This window comes from Diabrotica virgifera, chromosome 4 (assembly GCF_917563875.1).
Source record: "Diabrotica virgifera virgifera chromosome 4, PGI_DIABVI_V3a".
NCBI lineage: Eukaryota > Metazoa > Arthropoda > Insecta > Coleoptera > Chrysomelidae > Diabrotica > Diabrotica virgifera.
Window position 1 is genome coordinate 11,566,540 of NC_065446.1, and position 27,521 is coordinate 11,594,060.

A 27,521-nucleotide genomic window follows, 5' to 3' on the forward strand; every position below is an offset into this window, starting at 1 on the left:
TGAGCAGATGGGTTGTGAATTATTTAAAATTCTCTCATCTTAATTTCCTCGGCATCCTGTATGATTTATAATTTTTGAAAATCTCGGGAGGTTGTAACCAAAGAAATTATTCCACCTGTTGTCAACCTGGTGGTATGGGAACGATATTTATTGTCGTTTTCTGTATTGTGTTACTTCGATTGATAACTTACTTTGTTTTTAAAGTATAATGTAGTTAAGTGGAGAGGCGCAAAATCTTGGTCCAATGTTGTTTAAATGCATTCATTTTTTTCGAATCCTGAGAAATGTAATCCTTCAGCCCTCGCCTCGGTAATAATGTAATCTTTCATTCTCATTTTAATTTTTTCAATGATAGTTATTAGTATTCTCAGGATTCAAAAGAAATGGTTACATTTAAATAGCATTGGATCAAGATTTTGTGCCTACCCCCTTAAATGGGAGTCCTATTTTTGTTGTTGTCCGATTGTAAATCTCTCTGACTTTTTCTCATATTATATCTTCTAAAGCGACCCTTCCAAATATTCTGTTTAGTTACATATTATTCTGGCGCCTACGTAAACATATATTTTGTTTTATACTTTGTGTACTGTTATATTTGTGAAGCTTAACAGTTATTTGGTATCGTTAGGGCAATGACAACGAAAAATACTGTAATGAGCAAAAACTGGTTTTTATTCATACAACAACTTAACAACTGTGTAATAAATAATAATTTCTACTGGCATATTACCTTAAGTATAATATATTTTAAGTTATAACTTTACTTAATAATACAATAATAACTAGAGCTCGGGAAATTTGCACTTAAAAAACCCTAAAATATGCATGCAAATATGCACAAAAACCGTTGAAATATGCACTTAAATATGCTTTTATGCATTTAATTCATATAAATAAACAACACGGTAGTCCTTGTTTTGAAGGTATTTAATTATTTATTTGATGCCAATGGACTGTCGAGGCATTTAAGCTAAATAAAAAAAATAATTTTTTTATGCTTGACATAAAAAATATTTATTGAACTTTCTGTAACCTACATCATTATATTCATTTATTCTTTAAATTTATCATCATTCTTTATTATTACAAATATTATGAAAGCTGTACATTATTAAACGTTTTTCCAAATTTTCTAAGAAGCAAACTTAAAATATTGTTTAATTGAGGGTTTTACCTATAAAATTAAATTATCTTCACATTTCCCCATCTTAATATAATTTTTTTTAAGTTATTTTGTGATATTCTTCATTTTTCTTTAACGCCGTGCAGAATTTTTGATACACTTTGTTGGTTTCACCAAGGTGTTTAATTATTTCATTTAATGAATTGATAATTTCAATACTTTGGTCTAAAGAAATGTTTCGATTTTCTAATTTAGTGATTGGCTAAGCAATATTTACAAAATTGGTTTGAATATGTGTCAAATTACTTTTTAATAACGGTTTTTTTTTTAACATCCACACATTTTTCATAGCACCTGAGTTACGTCTACATCGAAACCAGAAATGACGTCTCTAATTTCCTCAAAATATCGTTTATGAAATTTACAGAATTTAACCATGTTCTCCATCTAGTTATCACAGGTTCAGGTGGTACAAGCACATTAGTAAAACGGTCTTTATACACCTATCCTCGCAGAAGGGCTTTAAAAATATGTTTCTAATTTTGAGAGAAGGGTATTGGCCATTGGAAATTCTATCCTTACAGTTTGTAGCCTCCTGCTACCCTATTTGTAGCAGAAGCGTGCTCTAGACAAGCAACAAATTTGAAAAAATATTTTTAAATGTTGCCCACTTTTGGTCTTATGGCGCAGCATCACTTAACAATAACAAAATATTTTCACTAACAAAATGTGACTGCATATTGTAGAGTCTCCTTCGTCTCCTTTATTTATCGCCTTATATATTGTAAAAGGAAGATATTAGGGTCATTACTAGAAAGTGGCTATACGAGAATTTTCAGATTTATTGTTTAGATCTGAGACTTCTCATTTCTCTTTAAAATGCATCTATGCAAAAAAGTCTAAAAATATGCAATTTTAATAAATGCATATGCACTTACAAAATTTATCCAAAATATGCACATATGCACTTAATTATGCATTTGGCATATTTCCCGAGCTCTAATAGTAACAAAAGTCTTCAGATGATTAGTTTTTTCACAGTCTAATTCAGTTCTATTGATATATAAAAAATGATAACGAAAGCAAATGTGAATCTAAACAGATAAAAAATCTCTGACGTAATAACCAAATCAAGGCAAACCACGAAAACATACTCAAAAAAATAACTAATCAGATAGTGTGAAACCTTCGAATGTTGGAGACTTGAGAAAAAGATAACTAGGCAAATCAAGTAAACATGTGTAGAAATCAACATGAAGACATGTTTACAACAATAGTACATAGTAGAATTATGAGCTATTACCTTTGGTTTCGGTGAACCTCCAGAGATTTTCACGAAAATTGATGAGTGGTTAGAGGATACCTCAAAAAACAAAAGTGACATAGTGGCAACTTCGCTTTTGCCGTGGGGTGGATGCCATCCCTTCTCGGGTTGAAGATTATTTTATTAAAAATATCCTTATAAATTGACAGAGGGCAAATTCTAAGCAATATTTATTATATAGGTATTAATAAAAAGCAATATTTTTTGAGTTATTAAAGACCAAAAATTTTAATTTATCGTGAAAAAAATGCATGGTTTAAAAGGCCATCCATAAATAGCTTAAAAAGAATAAGTTTTTTGAAAAAAGTTATTATTACCAAAATTGAAGATAATTATAAAATCAAATAAATTCAGTACTAAAAAAATTTTTTAATATGTATTAATTCCAAAATTACAAAAAATAAGTACAATCACATTTCGAGGTTTTTGAGGTTATCTAAAAGCTGAAATATCGCAAAATTTGAGAAACATTTTTTATACTAAAATAATACTTTTAGGTTTTTAATAAAGCTAGCATAATTTTTACCACTTGAACCATCTAGTTTCTTTAGAAACGTTTCTGCTTATATGGAATTTAACTCAATGTAATAAGGTAAGCCAATAATACACATTGATATTAATCATTCTTACTTACTTAAAATTTCCTGAATTTCTGCCAAACTTTTACCCCTAGTTTCCGGTAAATAACAGAATAACAAAACGGAACAAATTGATGTGGCTAAACAGTAGATGCCCATACACAAGTAAATTCCATATGCGTCTTTAAGTAAGGGATATGCAAAATTTATAATAACTGTCATCACGCATTGTGAGATAGTAATAGTTGCAACCCCTAAAGCTCTTTGTTCATTACGAAATAGTTCACCGATCATAACCATTGGAATAGGTCCCAAGCCTAGACCAAAAGAAGTAATAAAGGTAATAATAAAAGCAATAGGTACCCATCGTATGTCCTTGACAAATGATAGCTCAATTTTTTGAGCATAGAAATAGAAAGTCAGAAACAGCAACGAAAGTGCACAACCAAAGGAAGACCATAATAATAACGGACGTCTACCAAAACGATTTACAATAAACGTAGCTAGAAGTGTGACTGTAATTTGAGCTGCTCCAAATATTATACCAACTACATCACTAGACAGCGTTGAACCCGCTTCATTAAAAATTGAGCCCAAATAGGCCAACATAGTTGGAACACCTGTAAGTTGCTGTGTAGCAAATAATGTAAAACCTAAAAACAAACCTTTCTTTAAACCAGGACTACTAAACAACCCAACAATTGTATTCTTATCAGTTGTGTCACCAGAATTAAAAATTTCTATAGATTCGTACTCTAACTCAGCGCTTACAACTGTACTGTACTTCCTCAAATGTTTTAATGCGTCTAAGGCTTCTGACTTTCTTCTTTTACCAACTAAGTAAGTCGGAGATTCTGCTATGAAAAATGAGAACACGACGTGAAGGAATGCTGGAAGGGCTATTATAAGAGTAAAATATTTTACGCTATCTATTATTGCTCCAAATGTATAGCCAAGAAGGTTACCAATTGGCACCATAAGGCCAACTACGCAGCCCATCCAAGCTCTATGTTTGTCTTCTGAAATCTCACTACAATAAATTGAAACATTTATTAAAATTCCCGCTGCAACAAAACCGTTCAAAAAGAAAAATATATAGTAGATATAAAGGTTTGATGCAAAAGCTATGGCAGTCAAAGAACAACCATATACAAGGCCAAGCACTCTCATGCTTAGTTTCCTCCCAAAAGCATCTGATAATTTTGCCATTAAAATGAAACCTAAAATGGAGGCAAATGCGGCTAAAGACATCAATATTGAAGTTTCCAGAGATGTCATTGGCTCTGATAATGGATTTATGTCCGTATCATTGGAATACAATTTTGGAAGGACCGGTGAAGACCATACCATTACGCTCCCGTTTGTTACAAGTAGTGAACTTGCTAAAATAAAAACAAATATAAGTACTTATATATTTAAATAAAACCATGCATGTTTAAAATGTTTTTAAAATAAAACAAAAATGTTGTTAATTTATTAATATTTTTTATTTTGATAACGACGTCCGAAGTGGAATTCGAAAGGTCACTAAAATCATTTTTCAAGTTAAATTGTGGTTTATTTCCCAATTATAACAGTAAATTACATAAATGCCACAAATAAATATTAGTTTTAGAATAATAACAAAATAAAAGAAATGGTCAACAAAAACACTTCACAGATCATGTTTTTTGATTAAACAAATTAAACAGGCCAACAAAATAGTTATTTTTCTACGGCCGTGCTAAAAGAGCCACTTTCACGCACGCATTTCGTTTCCGAAAGTTGCACTTCCGGCACGGAGTGCGTGAAAGTAAATTTTCCCGCACGGCGTGCGGGAAAGTAAAATACCTTGTAATATGGCATTATGATATATTATTATAATACATGAAATAAACTAATATTTAGATATTATTTACTAATTTATTTCAAATTTATCTTATTGTGTTCATGTTTTAATGAAATTAGCGCGATAAATCGATGAAATAAAATTATTTTGACATAATATTTAAAAGTAAGATCAGTAGACAATAACAATGGTTTTGAATCGTCGTCATGGAAACCAACATCGTCGTCGTGGTAACTCATTATATTGAAAGTTTTGGTTTTGACAACCTTGTCAATGAATTAATTTGTGTATTTTCACTTCTAAATAAAAATTGATATAACTCTATTTTTTGTGGCTTTTTTCGAAACCCTAGAAAAAATATTGTTCCTAACTCTGCGGAAAGTATCTTCCCCGCACTCGACTGCTTGCCCGAACTCCACTATCGCGTCGTTCGGGTCAACGGCAGTCTCGTGCGTGAAAGTATCACTTTCCGCACTAGTTAGGAAAATAACTATTTCGGGTGGGGGGTAACTTTAAAATCTCAAATGGAAACCCCTAGTTTTTCTTGCAGATTTGGATTCGTTACGTAAAAGTAAGCAACTTTTATTCAAGACATTTTCTCGAACTGTGGATAAATGGCGCTATAATTGAGAAAAACCATTTATCCTGATACCATAGGTAAATTATAGAAACGGTCTAATATCTCGAGAAATACACTTCCAAATGAGAAACCAAAAAACAGGTTTTTAATATTTTTCGAAAACCTATCGACGAACATCAAACATGACCCTTCAACCCATCCCCTGAATGTGGGGGAGGGGGTAACTTTAAAATATTAAATAGATTTTCAACCCCCACTTTTTATTGCAGATTCGAATTCGTCATGAAAAATTAAGGAACATTTATTTGAAACATTTTTTAGGATTGTTGATAGATGGCGCTTTAATTGGAAAAATACGATTTATTAGCGCCATCTATCAGCAATTTTAAAAAATGCTTCGAATAAATGTTGGTTAATTTTTCATGACGAATTCGAATCTGCAATAAAAAGTGGGGGTTGCTATTGAAGATTTTACCGTCCCCCCCCCCCCGCATTCAGGGGTGGGTTGAAAGGTCGTGTTTGGTGTTCATCGATAGGTTTTCGAAAAATATTAAAAACATGTTTTTTGGTTTCTCATTTGGAAGGGTATTTCTCGAGATATTAGACCGTTTCTCTAATTTACCTATGGTATCAGGATAAATCGTTTTTCCCAATTATAGCGCCATCTATCCACAGTTCGAAAAAATGTCTTGAATAAAAGTTGATTATTTTTACGTAACGAATCCAAATCTGCAAGAAAAACTGGGGTTTATATTTGAGATTTTAAAGTTACCCCCCACCCCACCTCCAGGGGTGTAGTGGGGGTTGGTGTTTGGTGTCATTTGATAGATTTTGGAAAATTATTGAATACGTATTTTTCAGTTTTTCGATCCGATGCTCATTTCGCGAAATATTCGACCGTTCCGCTACTTTTGGGACACCTTATAGATGTATATTTGGGACAAATAATAAAAGTAAATATGGAACACCAAACAGCGGAGGTAAAAAGAAGGGTCAGATTGGCCTGGGTAGGATTTGGGAAATTAAAATGGGTCTTAAAGAATAAAAAAATACAACAATACCTACTTAAAAACAAGAGTGCTTGTCCAGTGCATACTCCCAATTCTCACATATGCATGCCAAACATGGACCTTGACCAAACCAAACATGGATGAAATAATGAAGACACAAAGAGACATGGACAGAGCAATGTTACGAGTAAAATTATCAGACAAAAAGCAAAACAACTGGGTAAGAAATAAAACAAAAGTCAAAGAAGCAGGAAAACATAGAGCAAGGCTAAACTGAAGCTTCGCAGGTCATAACACCAGACAAACGGACAATAGGTGGAATACCACGATACAAAAATGGAGAGTACGGACACGAAGAGAGCAAGAGAGCAAGAGGACGGCCCCAGATGAGATGGGGAGACGACATTAAAAGATAGGAGGAACGCACTAGAACCAGAAAGCACTAAACACAAGCGAATGGAGGAAACTGGGGGAAGCCTATGTTCAAAATTGGACGAATTAAAGGGCAAAAGAACAAGGAGAAACAAAATAAGTCATTAGTGGTATCAGAAGAACCAGACAATCAAAAATGTTTGCAAACAAAAAAATAATAATGCAATTTATAATGCGTCCCAGGAACGCAACTCACAAATTCATAAATATATTTGCAATATCATTTTAACGTCATCTACTTTAAAATGTGTGTCAGATTTGTCAATATTAATGAGTCAGATGAAGTTAAATAATTAGAAGAATTTTTTACCAATCAACAAAAACAAAATTTGTTTAATTTATCAATAATTTTTATTTTGATAACGATTGGCCAAGTGGACATCGAAATCAAATAAACTTGATTTTAAAGTAAAATTGTGGCTTCTTCACAACTAAAATAGTAAATTGTAAGATGTTGCGACAAGAAAAAAACTTCAGAATAATATTAAAAAAAAATAACCATTTACCATTTAACATTACTACTCGAGAAGAAATACTTAGGAATTAAATTGTCAAGATATAAAAACGTCGAGAATAAGTTAACAGATAAGTGAATAACGCGTCGAAAAATACATTGAGCAATGCCCTAAAGACTGTCAAAATAAACGCAAAACATGGAAAACATATTAAGTTGTGAGATAGTACGAGGTAAAGCAAGTTCATTTACGAGGCTAGTTGACTTCAGTCATACGTATGTCAGTCATACTTGTGACGTCGAAAAAATTTTGAGTAAGCATTCATTGAAATGTACCATGTATTGAATGTTACACTTCATCAACTCTTTATACAGGGTGCTTCATCTTATTCGCCTCGGTCTCTGTACGGAAAACCACTTGATATTTTAAAAAAATTTCTTCACAGAAATATACAGGGCCTTTAATACTACAACCTAAAAATAATGTGAATTATACAGGGTGTTCCAAAAAAGAGTGGTATATCAAAGTTATATTTTTTCTTCTGGAATGCCCTATATCCGATGACATTATTAAATTGACCTTAAAAAATAAGCTATACTTTCATAAGGGTTCCCTATACCTAAATACAGGGTGTTTTCATTTATTTCGATTTTTATAAAAATGTAAGGTTTTAGAAAAAAATAAATATCTACGAATCTAAGAAGAAGTAACAAATCATTTCTTGGATCTTAATAACAGACTATTTAGCATACTTAAACAGATGATTATTGCAACAAAATTTCTTACAGGGTGGTCAAAATATGAGATTGTTCTATTAACAAATTCAAGCTGTAATAACTTACTTATTTTAAATGGAACACCCTGTATCTTACTAGTCTATCGCGTAGAAAATTTAATTAGCTTTCAATTTGTATTAGGGTTTCCTATACCTATCTTTTTACAGGGTGGTCAAAATATTAGATTGTTCTATTAACAAATTCAAGCTGTAATAACTCACTTATTTTAAATAGAACACCCTATATCTTACTAGTCTATCGCGCAGAAAATATACTTAGCTTTCAATTCTTATTAGGGTTTCCTATACCTATCTGTTTACAGGGTGGTCAAAATATTAAATTGTTCTATTAAAAAATTCAAGCTGTAATAACTTACTTATTTTAAATGGAACACCCTGTATCATATTAGTCTATCGCGTAGAAAATTTACTTAGCTTTCAATTCTTATTAGGGTTTCCTATACCTATCTTTTTACAGGGTGGTCAAAATATTAGATTGTTCTATTAACAAATTCAAGCTGTAATAACTCACTTATTTTAAATAGAACACCCTATATCTTACTAGTCTATCGCGTAGAAAATTTAATTAGCTTTCAATTTGTATTAGGGTTTCCTATACCTATCTTTTTACAGGGTGGTCAAAATATTAGATTGTTCTATTAACAAATTCAAGCTGTAATAACTCACTTATTTTAAATAGAACACCCTATATCTTACTAGTCTATCGCGCAGAAAATATACTTAGCTTTCAATTCTTATTAGGGTTTCCTATACCTATCTGTTTACAGGGTGGTCAAAATATTAAATTGTTCTATTAAAAAATTCAAGCTGTAATAACTTACTTATTTTAAATGGAACACCCTGTATCATACTAGTCTATCGCGTAGAAAATTTACTTAGCTTTTAATTCTTATTAGGGTTTCCTATACCTATCTTTTTACAGGGTGGTCAAAATATTAGATTGTTCTATTAACAAATTCAAGCTGTAATAACTTACTTATTTTAAATGGAACACACTGTATCTTACTAGTCTATCGCGTAGAAAATTTACTTAGCTTTCAATTCTTATTAGGGTTTACTATACCTATCTCCCTTCATTTTTTAAATATTTAAAGATTTCCTAATTTGTAAGCTTTAAAAATTTGAATTAAGTACCTATGCCGTGTTTATGTACAACACATCACCAACACCGGCAATATACTTAGACAAGATACTGTCGTTAATAAAATTTTCATTGTTTTCATGTAATCACACAGAGTGTTGTATTATTTTAGTTGATTTTGGCCTACATGTGACATTGAATAATATGTTTATATTAAACTGCATACCCTATATTAGATGCCGTATTCTGGAAGATATTTAAATTATATTTAATTCCGTATAAATATTTTCCATATCTCAACCCAACGGTTATTAAGTAAATTTAAGAACACCACTTTTTGTTTGAATCTTTGAATCGCAATTACAAACAATGCAATGGCTACTTTGACGAAAACGAGCCTATTGTACAAAAATATGTAAAAGTGGGTATTTACAGAATAACATGGAATTTATATTTACAGAATAACATGTGTATTGAGAATATTTACATGTAATTGTAGAGATTTTAAATATCTTCCATTATAAAGAATAAAATATCGAGTATGTCACTTAAAATCAGAACACTCCGTGTGATCAAATGATAATAATGTGAATTTTATTAATGAAACTATCTTGAATAAGATATTTAAGTATATTGGCGGTGTTGATGATGTGTTGTACATAACCACGACATAGGTATTTAATTCTGATTTTTAAAGCTTACAAATTAGGAAATCTTTAAATATTTAAAAAATGAAGGGAGATAGGTATAGGAAACCCTAATAAGAATTGAAAGCTAAGTAAATTTTATACGCAACCGACTAGTAAGATACAGGGTGTTCCATTTAAAATAAGTAAGTTATTACGGCTTGAATTTGTTAATAGAACAATCTAATATTTTGACCACCCTGTAAAAAATAGGTATAGGAAACCCTAATACAAATTGAAAGCTAAGTAAATTTTCTACGCGATAGACTAGTAAAATACAGGGTGTTCTATTTAAAATAAGTAAGTTATTACAGCTTGAATTTGTTAATAGAACAATCTCATATTTTGACCACCCTGTAAGAAATTTTGTTGCAATAATCATCTGTTTAAGTATGCTAAATAGTCTGTTATTAAGATCCAAGAAATAATTTGTTACTGCTTCTTAGGTTCGTAAATATTTATTTTTTTCTAAAACCTTACATTTTTATAAAAATCTAAATAAATCAAAACACCCTGTATTTAGGTATAGGGAACCCTTATGAAAGTATAGCTTATTTTTTAAGGTTAATTCAATAATGTCATCAGATATAGGGCATTCCATAAGAAAAAATATAACTTTGATATACCACTCTTTCTTGGAGCACCCTGTATAATTCACATAATTTTTAGATTGTAGTATTAAAGGAGGTGTATATTTTTGTGAAGAAATTTTTTAAAATATCAAGTGGTTTTCCGTACAGAGACCGAGGCGAATAAGATGAACCACCCTGTAGATTTCCTCACTGCGTATAACTATAATGCAATCGTATAGTTTGTGATATAGAGCAATGGTATATCAAAAAATTAATTTACTATAATAAAACTAAAGCATTTTTGGCATTTAGTAGGTAATGCGTTAGTTAGACGGCTCTATCGGAATTACTTCGGATAAAAAAAGAAGAATTACTTCGGTGTATCGGAAGAACAACAGGGTTTTCGCCCAAACAGATCTACAATAGACGCTATTTTCATAATGCGACAATTAGTTGAGAAATCAATAGAATTCGACAAGCCCATGTTCACATGCTTTGTAGATCTGAAACAAGCATTCGACAGAGTACGATTAAAGGATGTGCTCACTATCCTTGAAAAGAAAAACATAGGTCAGAGGTATAGAAACACAATCAAAGAGCTCAATAGATCCAATAAAATACGAAATAAAACCACACACGGGCTCGCGGAAGAAATCAAAATCAATGCAGGCATTAGACAAGCGGACAGCCTCAGTCCATGCCTATTTAATTTAATAATGGATGTAGTTATAGGTAGTTTTAACATAATTAATGAGGGATAAAAATGGGTAACCGAACCATGAGAATACTTTGCTACGCAGATGATGCAATCTTAATAGCCGAAAACGAAGATGACTTACAACGCCTACTACAAAAATTCAAAAAAACCGCCGAAAAGTATAACCTGACACTATCCAAAGAGAAAACCCAATCGATGGTAATATCCAGGAACCCAATTAGATGTAAATTAGTAGTGGACGACCATATAATCGAATAGGTAATGGATTGTAGATACTTAGGTGTGGAAATATCTAGCGACAGGCATCTGTGGCAAGAATCAAAACAGCAGGCAACGAAAGCAGCGAGAATATCTGGTTTCCTGAGGGATATAATCTGGCGGAATAAATATATGAGCACCGAAAGCAAAGTCCGCATTTATAAGACATGTGTTAGACCCGTACTGACATACGCAGCTGAGACAAGAGCCGAGACAACAAAGACCAAACAAATAATGAGAACAACAGAGATGAAAACCCTAAGATCCATAAGAGGTATCACACTCAGAGATAGAATAAGAAACGAAGACACATTGAGAGAGCTAGGCGTTCAAGACCTAGTGAGATGGACAAGAGCGCGACGACGCATGTGGAGAGACCACGTAGATCGGATGGACCCTGAACGTATGGCGCATTGGGCGAAAACACAGAAGCCCAACACCAAGCGACCCATAGGAAGACCCAAAAAGGATGGTACGAGAGTTGGAGCTCCGGATCGCAGCAAAGACTGTAATAGAAGAAACAGGACATAGTCCTATTACAAGAAGAAGAAGAAGAAGAAGAAAAAGAAGAAAATACTCCACAGGAATCCGGGAAAATACATTTTTTTTTAACGTGTACCGATTTCAAACTACGAAATTATATTTTCTTCCATACAGTTTTTTGATTGGACTTTGGTATTTTTAGTATTTTTCAAAATGTGTATGTAGAAAGACGACCGAACTAAAAAGGTAATGGTTCAAAGCTTCCCTCATATTGTTTATAACTTCGTCGCAAATGCCGGTCAATTGTGATCGGTTGTATATCAGGAAACACTCCTCGAAATTCAACTTTCTTTAAAAGCAGCGTCCTGCCGCGTCCTTTCCAATACCGTTTTCTTAATTTAATTTAATTTAATTTAATTTAGTAGTTGAAGAAATATTCTAATTGTTTATGAGCTAAATAGTACATTCTTTCACGGTTTTTGCTCTAAATTTTAAAGAACCGCTTGGATTGAAATGAAATTTGGCATACGCATAGCTTTATGTCCAAGAAAAAAAGTGATCCTCTTGGGGGTGAAAAGATATATGTCCAAAATAGGTCCGGAAATAGATAAACTGACTAATTTTAAGTAACTTTTGTTCTATAGTGCTTTTTCGCCAAGTCAACACTTTTCAAGTTATTTGCGAGTGAATATTTCAACAAAATAACTATATTTTTAGACGGTTTTTCGTAAATAACTCAAAAAGTAAGTATTTTGCCGAAAAAAATGTTCCTAGAAAAAATATAGCCTGTAAAAAAGTAAGAAAAATGGTGTATGCGTTAGGTCTCTGGACCTCGTAGAACCAAAGTTATAGCCAATGAAAAATAGATTTATATTCACCAAATTTCAAATAGAATATTTCGAAGTGAAATATCCAAAAAATTAAGCACTTTTTGGGGAAAACCTATTATACCTTTTTTAAAGTGTTTAAAAAAAGCTTTCTTTCTGTTTGTATAAAAAGTTTCTAGCATTAAATTTAAGCAAGTTACGCTCAAAATAAAGTTAAACCCTTTTGTTTTGACAAAAAAAAATCGGGAAGACCACCCCCTAATTAGCAACTTAAATGAAATTAATCCTTACCGCTCCACAAATTATTTAATATATATTGTATTTATATGATCTGTAAGTTTCATCGATTCAAAGTGTTTATTTTTGAAAAATTTGGTTTTAAAATAAAATTTTTAAAAATTTTAATTTTGAAAAATATGCTTTTTTTCAAACTAACTTAAAAATTGTTAGAGGTACCAAAAATCTCGAAAAACAAGAAAAGTCAGCACTGCTATTCTGAATATAATGTATTTTTTGTTTTTCTTAAAAAAAAATTGATTAAGATTTGATGTTTCTAAATTTGCATACATTCGTGATCAGTGACTCGTTCAACCCCATTTAACTACAGCCCTTTCAAAAATAAGGACTTTGAACCGATAAAACTTACAGATCATATAAACAATACATACACGGGTGAAGAAATTTGTGAAGTCGTAACGATTAAGTTTCTTTGAGATACTAATTAGGGGGTGATTTTCCGACTTTTTTACCAAAAAAAAGGACTAACTTTATTTTGAGCGTAACTTGTTTACTTTTGATGCTAGAAATTTTTTTTATAAAACAAAAATGAAGCTTTTTTTAACACTTTAAGTAAGTTGTACATAATGGGTTTTCCCCGAAATGTGCTTCATTTTTGGTTATTTCACGTTAAAATATTCCATTTGGAATTTGACGAATATGAACCTATTTTTAAATAGCTATAACTCTGCTTCTACTAGGTATAGAGAAGTGATATATACACCATTTTTTTAAATTTTTTACACGATATATTTTTGCTAAGAATGTTTTTTCGACAAAATACCTACTATTTGAGTTATTTGCGAAAAACCGTCTAAAAGCGTGGTTATTTTGTTGAAAAATGAACATATTCACTGACAAATAACTCCAAAAATATTGACTTTGTGAAAAAACTCTATATAACAAAAGTTACTTAAAATTAGTCAGTTTATCCATTTCCGGGCTTACTTTGGACGAATATTTTTTCACCTCCGAAAGGGGGTGAAAACCACCCCCGGGGCAAAAGCACATATCGACACAACATCACTTTTTTTCTTTGACTTGTTAGCTATGTGTGTGCCAAATTTCATGTCAATCTAAGCGGTTCTTTTAAATTTAGAGATTTTGCAATATTTTACCTTTAATGAACGTACTAAAAAAGTTACGTATTTTTAAAACGGTTTTTTAATAACAATTTTGATAAAACTTTGGAATTTTTTTAACATAATATATATAAATATATCTTAAAGCCGAAGCCTCAACGAGTTAACTGCGGTCTGCTGAATATTTCTAGAGTCAATGTGTGGGCAAGTACAATTATTGTTTAAACAATTTCTCTCTGGGATAAACAAAATGAATAACTTATAAACTATTTAGTCGATCTTTTTTGAAATTTAGTACGTACACTTCAACTCATAAATTAACATAATTTCAAGTCCTTTTATTAGATTTCATTATGCAATAAATATAGGTATTAAGGTACCGAGGGTGTTATAAGGATAATAACGCTTGATGTCAATGGTCTCTTGTTCTTCTTCTTAACTCAGGCGAGACTCGTTAGTCTCTGGCACTTGGTCATAAGACCTTTGTACCAAACGCTGTTCTTCTCCTTAAACTTTAATAAGTCCTGTGGCCTCAACGAAGGCCAACAGTTTTCTTATTGGTAGCTTTAGGATCTCTTCTGGTTCAAACCTCATTTGACCAGTGAAGTCCTGCCTTACATCACCTAGCACACTGAAATGGCATAGTATGTGTATGGCAGTTTCTTCTTCCATTTAGCACTTTCTGCACTACGGTCTATTCACCTTACCTAGTTTGTATAGGTGATTTCTTAAACGGCATTGTCCAGTCACCATTTCAGTGACCTTTTTGATCTCTCGTTTATTGAGGTTCATCAAACTCTTCGAGAGTTTTTTTATCAATATTCTTGATTATTTTTTTAGTCTGGATTTGCCCTTGAGTGGTTCTCCACTTATTTTGATGATTCTTTATCAGCCATTTCTGAACCACGTTTTTCATAGCATCTTTAGTGATGCCACAGAAAGGTTCTGGGCCTTCAAAAATTTCTCTCGAGCCTTGTTTCGCTAACATATCTGCTCGTTCGTTCCCATGCACCCCTTCATGATCCGGCACCCATATTAAAGACACTTTATTGTCTTTTGCCAGGTTATTGAGGAGATCTTTGCAGTTTATCACTAGTTTTGATTTGGTGAGAGGGTTCTTTACAGCCAGAATAGCCGATTGGCTATCTGTGTAAATGTTGATTCTCTTAGCTTTAGGGTCTTCATCAATGATTTCATCAATGCAGGCCACCAAAGCAAAAACTTCAGCCTGGAACACCGTTGTATGTTGACCTAGGCTGTAAGATTTATTATAGTTACATGTTTGCCCAAAGACTCCTGATCCAGTACCATGGGCAGTTTTAGATCCATCAGTGAACCATATTAAGTCCCCGTTAATGTTTGGGACTTTTTGTTCTCTAGATGGTATAATGGTGTTAATCTTCTCAGTGAAGATTAGTTCTGGTGTCATCATATCTGAGTTCATCATAAAGATGGATTCCTCAAGTATAGTCCCAGTAATGTTTGTGTGGCTATTCAATACATAATTTGGCCTCCAAGTTATGTTTGCTTTGAGCCTCAGGATGGTCATAAAGGCTACCGCTGAAATATATAATTCACAGCGGAGGGAGACCTGTGATAGCCTCTAATGAAGTGTAGGAGCGCTTGTCTTTGTAATGTGGTGAGAGAGGTCACACAAGATTGCAAAGCCGTCTTTCTCCACCAGAGTACTGACCCATAAGTAACTGTCGGTCGTATCACTGATGTGTACAACCAACATATCACCTTTGGTTTCAATCTCCAGGTTTTACCTACAACTCGTCTGCAGTTCCAGAAGAGTCGCTTAGCCCTATTGGTTATATTGGTAATATGAGTATTCCAATTGAGTTTCGAATCCAGGGTTACCCCTAGATACTTAACCTCATTGGTTCTTTTCAGTACCTCTCCAAATAATTTCAGCTCACTCAGTCCAGTAAGCTTTCTGTTATTTGTAAAGGCTACCAGTTTAGTTTTAGAAGGGTTCACGGAGAGGTTCTCCTTCAGACACCAGTTCTCTATGTAGTGAATGGCATATCGCATCTGATACGCAACAGTGATGGGAAATTTTCCCCTAGTTACTATTACGATATCATCTGCGAAACCCTGGACCCAGATTCCTTGGGCGCTTAGCCCATGAATCAGATCATCGACAACTATGTTCCATAATGACGGCGACAATACACCGCCTTGAGGGCATCCCTTAGTTGCCCTCAGATTTATGGTATCTTCATGAGTATCTTTGGATATTATTCTGCTCTGAAGCATGATGTCAATGGTATATAGACCGAGGGCCTTCGGCCCAAGGTATATACGTTGACCGAAAGCGTTATTATTGAAGTTATACTTCTTTAGGCGCGATTGAGATTGAGGGTGAATTTATATTAATCTGCGCGCATGAGCACACCGACATTATGGTATTAGTCGTTATACGGGCTCTGATTGGGTGTTGAAATGATCTGTCAATAATATATAATTGTTCAATATGAAGGTAAACAAATGTATAATATATTAGTTTGATTGTTGTGAGCACAGAAACAAAAAAGTTTATACTTGTAGTGACTTTTAAATAGTTTTTAAAAGCCACCACAACAGGTACGTAATAATTGTAAATGTATCATAGGTACCTACCTATTTGAACCTACCAAAATATATAGTATGTAATACTTTTATTTACATAATTTAATTACCATCAAAATTTCTATCAATATTCACCTAATATATTGTTTTCTTACTCTATGTTTTGTTGTATATTTTCAATTCTAAATCATTTCAATTCAAAACCAAATAATTTAATTTAATTCAAAAATGTCAAAAGTTTAATCCGTTTAGTTAGTCGATCTTCGCACATAATGACACATTGTCTCCGTGGCGAAGCGTTTAAGGCGAATGAACCCCAATACCAACCGCGCTGATAAGCTGGTTCGAATCCCAATAGAGACTTTTAGTTTTTTATTTTTTTTATACATTTTATGATTGTAAGTATATTTATTATATAATTTTATTTTCAGAAAATATGTATTTAGTTAAAAACATTTCCGACAATTAATGTTCAGAAATCATTTGTGGCATTTTTAATGTGTTTGTGCGTGTTTTATTCTTTTATTATTTTAATTTTTGGCACTGTTTTAATAAAAATATTAAATTAGTTTAATATTTAAATAAAATAAAAATAAAAATATATTAATTTCGTTTAAATCATATAATAGAAGTATAACTTCTTAAGTGCGTACAAAGTAAACACACACACACATTCTTTTTATAATACTCGTGGTGCCTTCAACGTTTAATGTCCGACTAATTTATTCTTTATATGCAAAAAATTTGAATGAATTCTGAATTAATTAGTTTTCAAATAAGTCCATTTACCAGAAATAATAGTCGTAACGTAATTGTGGTAACCATAATTTTACTTAGAGTTTTATTTGTCAACTTGACAGTATTTAACTCGTTTTTTAAATTTAATAAGCCCTAGGGCGTTATTTTTCAATAACACGTCCTTGGGCGTTATATCGTACTTAATAGACTTCGAAATAATGTCATTTTTTGTCAAATAATAGACCAGTCGGACATTATAGTTATTAACATTTATAAATTAGTGCATAATTAAGGGTTTTTTATAATTATCTCAGTGAATTGTTTATGTATTTCACTTTACAGACTGGCAAATTAGAGAAATTTTTAAGATCTACAACATTATTTATTTGAAACATTTTTCTCTAAAATGTACAAGAAACGTTTTATAGATAAAACAAATGATATTTTCTCTCTTTATAGTTGTTTAAAAAATAATCAAAACAAAATGAGCTGTACGTCTTCACGGAATTATCATCAGTTATACCTCATCTACCGTTTAAAACCTTCAAAAAACTGTATAACATTTTTTCATGTTTTTCCCCTATTAACTGGGGTATCTGGTCTTTACCACAATTTACACAAATATAAAAATGTTATCTACGCAAAATACGCTTCACCAAGACATTAACGCACCGCCTTAAAAATTAGTCTTTTTTGATGTCTCGAATTTTCTAAACCTGTCGTCCGATTTAAGTGCATTTTTTAATATAGCCTAAAAGCCCGTTCACATGAAAGGCGCTTAACGAGCGTTTTGATAAAGCACGATTACAACGTTTTAATGACTTAAATCGCTCGTTAGCATGTGAAAGGTCTCAAGTAAAATGTATGTAGTTGTAATCGCGCGTTATTAAAACGCGCGTTAAGCGCCCCTCATGTGAACGGAGCCTACTAGGACTTTATTAATAGAAATAATATTTTTTCCACCTACCTCTACCGAAAGTATACTTTTCCGGACCTGATTGTAGGGAGCAAAGTTGTACTTTTCCTCCCTAGGGAGGAAAAGTAAAAGTGACGTCTTGGTATTTCATTCATGAAATATAACTTATTGACGCCCTGTACAATATCTATTTTCTCTTACGTAAGTATCTATACATTTTAACGATTATTTAAAAACACTCTGTATTTTGCAGAATGGTAAAAAACAGTAAATTGTTATTCTGATTTAACAATGTTTACATTAATAATTTGACTTATATTTGACAGTTGACAGTTATATTGTACCTACTTGTTAGTTTTAGTTCTAATAAATTTTGTTGGTTAGTTACATAAATAAATTAAGTAAAAATGAAAAAATGACTTGTTATTTGAGGAAGGTGGAAAAACCATATGTATAACATGGGAGTAAAGTGCCTTTTCCTCCCTTGAATGATTACTGCCCTCCGCTACGCGTCGGGCAGTAAACTTCATTCTTGGGAGGAAAAGTAGCACTTTCCTCCCTTGTTATACAAATAGCTATTACCAGACAGGTAAATTGTCATTGTATACCGGGTGTACCAATCAAACTGTTTTTCTCTCGAAGTTCACCACACCCTGTAGAATAGTCTAGCATTTATAAAATACTGATAGTCGAGGAAATGAAGCATTTTGGCTCGCAATTTTTTCCTACAGAAGGTAGGGAATAGTCCAAGGATAATTTTCTATATCATGCCGCTGTACGCTAAAACCTTGGGGGCGGTTGCCACCCCATCTAGAGGGCGGGAATTTTTTATTACATTTTAACCATGTACATCGATGTAAAAAGTAATTCTAAGAAAAAAATATTTTTTACATTTTCTTCGCAAAACTAATATTTTTCGAGTTATTCGCGCTTGAAAGTAACAGTTTTTTAGAGGGTTTTTTGGAATACCTCGAAAAATATGCATTTGATCAAAAAAACTATGGATATCAAAATTGTGTGTTTTAGTGACACAAACCAAATTCTATTTCTATAATATCTTTAAGACCAACACAAACCGAGATACAGCATGTTAAATGTTAGCTTTTTTCGTCAAATGCATAATTTAAAATATTCAAAGTAAAATAACGGAAAAACTTTGCATTTTTCGAAGAAAACTTAAATAATATTTTTTTAAGTATACAGCTAGGCCTCTCAAAAAATAATAAGAACAAGTTTCTAGCCTGAGAATTAAGCGACTTTGATCAAAAAGATGTCGGTACCTGCTTTTCCCTATGAAAAATCAGTGAAAATAACCCCCTAACTACCCTCCTAATTAAAAATTGGTCTTCATCTGTCCGAAATTCCTTTTATATTTATATTATCAATACTCCCAAGAAGTTTGACCTATTTAAAAAGCGTAATTTTAGAAGAATTGGAGTTTAAAGAAAAATTAATTTTTTGGAACTTCCCATTTTTCACCTTTTACTTCAAAATATCTCCGAAAATAATGGAGACACGAAAAAAATGATGGACTACTAAATTGTATCTTTTTTAATAACTAAAATTTCTTTGTACATAGATTTTCATTAAATAAACAGTTAGCGAGATATAGCTGTTTAAAACCTCTATATCGAGCAAACACCCCCTTATTCGAGCCCTTTAAACCCACCTAATTAAAAACTAAGGGATCTTACGGAATTTAGTTTACACAGTCTTATAACTCTTCAAAAATTCTACAAAGTTGTTTTTGAAAAAACTTTTTATCGCCAAAAATGAAGGAGCTATTTTTATAAAACGAATTTTATTTTTCGAAAAATTCGGATAGTCCGCTTATGGATAATTTTCAATGTATGTATAATACCACAAAACCGGTTCGTATACTGGAAGATGACTAAACAGCTATTTGTATGTGTATGTGTACATACTTGTAAATTCGAATTTTTGTGTAAATAAATGTTATTGTAATTCTTTAATTCTACTTTTTTCTGTATAGGTCTATTAAAATATCTATTTATAAAAACTTTAATGTTATTAAGGGTGGTTTTTAAGGGTTGAAATATTATGATATTATATCCTAAAGTATAAAACAATCATTATTTTAACCAATCAAACCAAATTTTACCCAAATTAAAGTTTACAATGTTTTTATATAATTTTTGACAATAAGGGGTAGTTTACATCCCTAAAAATAATCAACGTCCTTAAGCATGATATAGAATATGAAGTACAGGGTGAGAGGATCCTAATCACAAATTTTTATGTAAATCAAAAATGCATGATGCAAGCCAAAATTATTCTTTTAGGATAAGTAAGTTTTTTAAATATAGCTCCTACAAGGGTGGTTTTAGGGGTTGAAACATTATGATAGTATATCTTAAAGCATAAAACAATCATTATGTAACTAATATGAACCAAATGTTGACAATATTAAAGTTTAAAATGTTTTTTTTTTATAATTTTTTACAATTAGGGGCAGTTTTCACCCTTAAAAAACCAAGAGCGTACAACGGCTCAATATAGAAAATGAACTAGAGGTTGTAATGATCCTAATCCCAAATTTTTGTTCAAATCGATGCTGGACGAAAAAATTGCGAGGTTTTGCCATTTTGTCAGCTTCATTTCCTCGACTATGAAATTAAAACCCAACTATAGCATCAGATTGTTAACATTCTATTTTTTTAATTCAGTCGCTTATGTTGTATAATAGAAAAGTTAGGTACTTTAACAACTAGCCATATTTTTCATCAATACAGGTTGTACGACAAACGTTAAGTGGCAATTCTACATGAAAAAGAAATGACAGTTTGCTTTATAAACTTATGTCCGCAAATGCTTCGTTTCCAAGATACGGGGTGTTGAAATTTTTCTTACAAACTGACGATTTAATTCTTGCTCCAAAACCGGTTGAGAAATGCAAATGAACTTTGTTGGGTTTATTGCACATTTTGTGACATACAATTAAGAATTTTATATTCATCATTGACGTGCACACGAGTAATATCACCCGTATTCGCGCCAATGGAGAATGTAAAGTTCTTAGTTGTATGTCAAACAATGCGCAAAAACTACCTTTTAATGCTTACCAAATTTCAATTGCATATCTCAACCGGTTTTAGAGCAATAAATAATTTATCAGTTTGTTAATAAAATTTCGACATCCCGTATCTCGGAAACGAAGCATTTGCGGACATAAGTTTATAAAGCAAACTGTCATTATTTTTCATGCAGAATTACTCCTTCAAGTTCACCGCACTTATTTAGAAACAGCCTGTATTGATGAAGAACATGGCTAGTTGTTAAAAAACTTAACTTTTTATTATCCAACTTAAGAGATTAAATAAAAAACAGAATGTTAAGAAAACCTGAGGCTACCGTTGGGTTTTAATTTCTATATTTTATAAATGCTAAAATATTCCACGGCGTGTGGTGAACTTGGAGAAAAAAAAACACAGTTTTATTGGTACACCCGGTATACAGTGACAATTTACCTGTCTAGCAACTATATTTTTACAGCGGTATTGTTAAAGAAAGAGCCTATAACATTTAAAAAACCACTTAAATCAGGTTTAGGAAATTCGAGACATCAAAAATGACCTATTTTTAAAGTGGTGCGTTAATTTCTTGGAGTAGTGGACATAGCCCAATAAATGACCGTTTTGGAGTGTAATTGTCCAGGGGCAACTCCGAATTGCATGAAAATTTGGATTTAGGTTCTACTTACCCTCCACTTCAAAGTTGAATTTGTGCCGTTGGTTGCTTTTACTTAAGGGGTGACATTTACCCCTTCTCGGGGGGTGAAAAACGCGTGTTTAAAATAAGGCCGGAAATGGATAAATTGACTTATTATAAGCACTTTTTGTTCTATAAAGTTTTTTACGTAAGTCAATACTTTTCGAGTTATTCGAGATTTAAAATGTTGATTTTTCGACAAAAAAACTATGTTTTCACACCGTTTTTCCCAAATAACTCAAAAAGTAAATATTTTATCGAAAAAAATATTTTTAGCAAAAGTATAGCCTATTAAAAAACGAAAAAATTGGTTTACCAGTAAAGTCTACAAATTGAGTAGAAGCAAAGTTGTAGCTCATGAAAAATACGTTCTTATTCGTCTAATTTCAAATCGAATAATTCAACGCGAAATCACCGAAGAAAGAAGCGTTTTTCGGGAAAACATTATTAACATTTTCAAAGTATCGAAAAAAAGCTTATTATTTGTTTTTTACAAAAGTTTACAGCATCAAAAATAAACGAGTTACACTGAAAAAATTTGGCCCCTTTTTTTGGTAAAAAAAATTGTGAAAACCTCTCTCTATTTAGCACCCTAAATGAAATTAATCGTTTGGCTTTACCATCTATTTTAACTGTATGTATATTGTTTATATGATCTGTAAGTTTGATTGGTTTGAAGTGCTTATTTTTTAAAACATTTGGTTTTAAAGTAAAAAAAAATCTAAAAATTTTTGAAAAATTTCATTTTTTCAAAATAATTTAAAAAGTATTAGTGATAAGAAAAATCTTAAGGAGTAAAAAAATGTAGGTTTTGCTATTATAAATATACTAGTTTATTGTGTTTGTCCGTAAGACAAAAATTGGTTAAGATATGGCTGTTCAAAATTTGCATACACTCGTGATTAGTGACCCATTCAAGTTTTCTCAATTATAACCCTTTCAAAAATAAACACTTTAAACCGGTGAGACTGACAGACCATATAAAAAATAGATAGGTAAGTAAATTGTTTGTAAAGCGGTAGCGATTAATTTCATTTTGGGAGCTAAACACGGAGAGATTTTCATGATTTTTTTCCAAAAAAAAAAGGGCCAACTTTATTTTGAGCGTAACTAGCTTATTTTTAATGCTAAAACTTTTGTTGACAATTAAAACAAAGCTTTCTATAAACACTTTAAAAAAGTTTAAATGGGTTTTTCCCGAAAAGTGCTTAATTTTTCGGTGATTTTATCTTGAAATATTCGATTTGGAATTAGACGATTAAGAACGTATTTTTCATGAGCTACAACTTTGTTTTTATTTGACTGATAGACTTTACTGCTACACCATTTTTTTGGGTTTTTTATAAGCTACACTTTTGCTAAGGATATTTTTTCGATAAAATATTTACTTTTTGAGTTATTGGCGAAAAATAACTCGAAAAGTATTGACTTACGTAAAAAACTCTACAGAAGAAAAGTTTCTTAAAATCAGTTAATTTATACATTTCCGGTTTTATATTGAACGTAAGTTTTTTCGCCCCCGAGAAGGGGTGACTGTCACCCCCCAGGTAAAAGCAACCAACGGAACAATTTCAACTTTGAAGTGGAGGGTAAGTAGAACCTAAATCCAAATTTTCATGCAATTCGGAGTTGCCCCTGAAAATTACACGGTATCGCCGAATTTCTTGTTCATTTACTGGGTTAATAGAAGTTTAACAGAAACGGTTGTATTTACCTGTAAATAAAGATATGTAGAATATCCATAATGCCTTTTTGCTTTTCTTTTTTTCTGTACAATCTATTGTAAATCCTGTAAATTTCTCCTTTTCTTCAATAACAGTACCATTTTCTAAATTCTGATTAGTCATTGTTGCAACTAATTACCAAATGTCGTTATTCGAAGTATTTGATCAAATGAATAAAACGGCTGTTCATTTTAAAACAAGGAGGAATTAATTTGAGGTTAAGGTTAACTTTGTTTGATATTACTATGATATATCATATAAGTATATCATATTTCATAGACGTGGTTAGGTAAACTAAAATAGTGCATTAGTTTATATCTAAAGGGTGATTTATTTAGAGGTACTTTTTTCAAAAAGAAAAAACAATGAGAAAAATGTTTAAAAATTTAAAAAGTTTGTTATTGTAAAAAAGAAACTATTCTTTACCAATAGTGCAGTCACTGAAGGTTTTCACCTACGATTTCGTTGAACCTTCATCGATTTTCATGAAAATTTGTGAGTAATTAGAGGATACTACAAGGAACAAAGATGACATGATGCCAACTTGCGCTTTTACCCTGGGGGTGGATGCCAACCCTTCTCGGGGGTGAAAATTATTTCATTAAAAATAATGCCATAAATCGATAGAGGGTCAAATTCTAAGCAAAATTTGTTATATTAAGTTATTAACATAAATCAACACTTTTTGAGTTATTAAAGATCAAAAATTTTATTTTTTCGTAAAAAATGCATGTTTTAAAGCTGTTTTTCACGTATAACTCAAAAACTATTAGCTTTTGTAAAAAATTTATTATTACTAAAATTGAAGACAATAAAAAGCTGAACACACCGTTCACTCAAAGTAGTAAACTAATGTTAATTCGAAGTGAGTTATGGGTAATTGAACGTATATTTTTTTCGACGAGTTCTCAAATCTATGTATTCAAGCTTAAATAACGGGAAAACGATGCATTTTATAGAATATTCCTGCTAAATATTTATCAAAGTACTTCAAAATATCTAACAAATGAGCTCCAGAAGAAGTTAGTAGCATCAAAATTAAGCAAGTTATGATGAAACTACGAGAACCCTTTCGAATTTTTTAGGAAAAAGTGAAAAATTAAACATACGCCATTTCCACAAAAATTAAAATTTATAGTAATTCTTACAAAAATTTCTTTGTATTAGCATAAGTAATGATTTTAACAATTTTCACCGGTTTAGAATGCATATTTTTGAAAAAAAGATATAATTTAAAAAAATCATAATTTTTAAAATTATCGTCATTTTCATTTTCTTTTGATAATAACTATAAAAATATTTAATATACGTAAAAAATGATAAATAACCAAATTTTAGATTTTTCTATATAAAATATTATACCTGTTTTACCATTTTTGTAGGGTGAAAAATAACCGAGATAGAAACGTTGAAAGCTTAAATTTTGCTGCGAGAACGATGTAACTGTGGCCATTTAATCTTTGATTTTTGAAAAAGTAAGAAGTTTAAAAGAATAAATTTAACGCGTTTTAATAGCCTTTGGAATTACCTTTCAAACTGTGTTTAGTTGAACCTGATACCGTAATTATTAATGGAGTTATTAAAAAAAACGATAGCATTTTTTGGAAAAACTTTTTAAAGATAAAGTTTGAAAAATTTTTGGAGCATACATTTTAATGCTATTAACTTGATCGGGATCTCACTTAATAGAAATTTCTATGAACTTTCACAAATATTTAATAAGTTTATGTTATAAAATGCATCATTTCTCCGTAATTTAAGCTTGAATACTTAGATTTGGGTACTCGCCGAAAAAATATGCATTCAATTACCGATAACTCACTTTTAGTTAATACTAAAAGGTTTTTTAGTAAGGAGTTTATTTAATTTTTTATTAGCTTCAATTTTGGTAATAACAACTTTTTTGTAAAAACTTATAGTTTTTGAGTTATCTATAAACAATCGGTTAAAAACATGCATTTTTCTTACGAAAAATTAAAATATTTGATCTTTAATAACTCAAAAAGTTTGATTTATTTTAATAACTTTATATAACAAATTTTGTTTAGAATTTGTCCCCCTATCTAATTATGGGGTAATTCTTAATAAAATAATTTTCACCCCGAGAAGGGGTGGCATCCACCCCAGGGTAAAAGCGCAAGTTGGCACAATGTCACCTTTGTTCCTTGAGATATCTTCTAATTACTCACCAATTTTCATGCAAATCGATGGAGGTTGAACGAAATCGGAGGTAATAGCTCATATCCACCTTCAGTGACTCCACTAAAATACTTCTTAAAGATAATCTCTTTTAAATTTTGACCATGACTGCGGTTCAGATGGTCCATTCTGCAGCTCCCATCACGATGATGCGTTCAAACATTTCGATTGGTATTTGACCAATGACTCGAATAATATTGGCCTCCAATGCCTCAACTGTTGATGGTTTATTCATGTCGACTTTGTACTTTACGTAACCCCAAAAGAAAAATCTAGAGGTATGGATGTCACTGGATATAGGCGGCCAATTCGCTGGTCCGAAGCGTGGAATAAATTGCTGATCGTTCTCGCAGTAAAGCCATGCTTTCACAGGCTGTATGGAAAATGGCGCCATCTTATTGGAGTTGGAACCAAATGTCACCGAGACCACGAGAGGCTAGCGGCAGCAACTTCTAAAATGATGTTGTATTGAATACACGAAGTCAAACAATATTTATTTTAAAGCATTAATAACAAATACATAACAATTAATTTCAATAACAGCATTTCCACAACAAATTATAATACATCAAATGGCTATTACAGTGTCTATTATCAAAATGTTAGAGGACTACGGACCAAATTATCTATATTGAAGCGCAACATTTCCACAACAAATTATAATATTATTATTTTTACTGAAACTTGGTTAAATGGTGAATTTCACGATGGAGAATTAGGTTTCGATGACTATAATGTATACAGAAGAGATCGTTCCGCAGATACGAGTACCTTACAAAGAGGCGGTGGAGTTTTGATTGCAGTTCACAAGTCCCTCACAAGCCGTCAGTTGGACACTTCTCGAACTATTGAAAACTTGTTTGTTGTAGTTGGTAATAATTGTCCTCAAGTGATAGGTAGTGTTTATATACCGCCAAAGGCATCATTAGATGTATTTGAAACATTTTGTCAGGATGTAGACACACTTACCGAAGAATATTCTAAAGCTTGTTTTCATATATTTGGCGATTTTAATGTTCCTAATTGTCACTGGCGAATGAATAATCTGGCATCTGTAGCTACACCTAATGTACAAGCTAATCTTCTTGAAACTAATGCCATTGATTTATTATCAAATATGGTTGCATTCAATAATCTTTTTCAGTGCTCGAATATTGTGAATGAGAGAGGTGTTCTATTGGATTTAGTATTTTCTCAAAGTCTTCTCATAGTCTCAAAATCAATAGATGATCTCATTACCCCCGATAATCACCACCCTCCACTTGTAACTTCTTTAAGATTTCAAAATACTAACACTGATAACATTCCTGAACAATATTATTACGATTTCGTGTGTGTGTGTGTTTATGTTTTATTGGCACTGGTTTAAGCAACCAACTGGCCAGTCAATGTGTTTTGAATTCTCTCTTTTACAAAATATATGCTTAGTATCTAAATTTAAAACTATTAGTACTACTGTTTTTTTTTACTCTGTTTTTTTTTTATTTTTTTTATTATATTTTTTAACATTTTTTATTTTTTTTTTTAGTTTC

General features: G+C 31.6%; 1 protein-coding gene and 1 long non-coding RNA gene across 2 annotated transcripts; both read right to left on the reverse strand.

Moving 5' to 3' along the window:
- Nucleotides 1-654: 654 nt before the first annotated feature.
- Nucleotides 655-23,970, reverse strand: LOC114334941 (probable metabolite transport protein CsbC). Its single transcript, XM_028285077.2, has 2 exons — nt 23,781-23,970; nt 655-4,407 (listed from the first exon to the last, which is right to left on the reverse strand). The coding sequence occupies exons 1-2, from the start codon at nt 23,911-23,913 to the stop codon at nt 3,074-3,076; spliced, it is 1,467 nt and encodes a 488-aa protein (XP_028140878.1). The 5' UTR covers nt 23,914-23,970; the 3' UTR covers nt 655-3,073.
- On the reverse strand, nt 8,129-9,117 carry LOC126883460 (uncharacterized). Its single transcript, XR_007697660.1, has 3 exons — nt 9,035-9,117; nt 8,570-8,879; nt 8,129-8,414 (listed from the first exon to the last, which is right to left on the reverse strand). It is a non-coding gene; the product is annotated as an uncharacterized LOC126883460 (long non-coding RNA).
- Nucleotides 23,971-27,521: the final 3,551 nt, after the last annotated feature.

What these genes read in the sequence shown, in the direction of transcription:
- LOC114334941 (XM_028285077.2), bottom strand. Translation starts at nt 23,913, where the DNA reads ATGACTAATCAGAATTTAGAAAATGGTACTGTTATTGAAGAAAAGGAG. An exon ending in CTACATATCTTTATTTACAG is followed by an intron (nt 4,408 to 23,780) that starts GTAAATACAACC and finishes TTTTTATTTTAG; the next exon opens with CAAGTTCACTACTTGTAACA.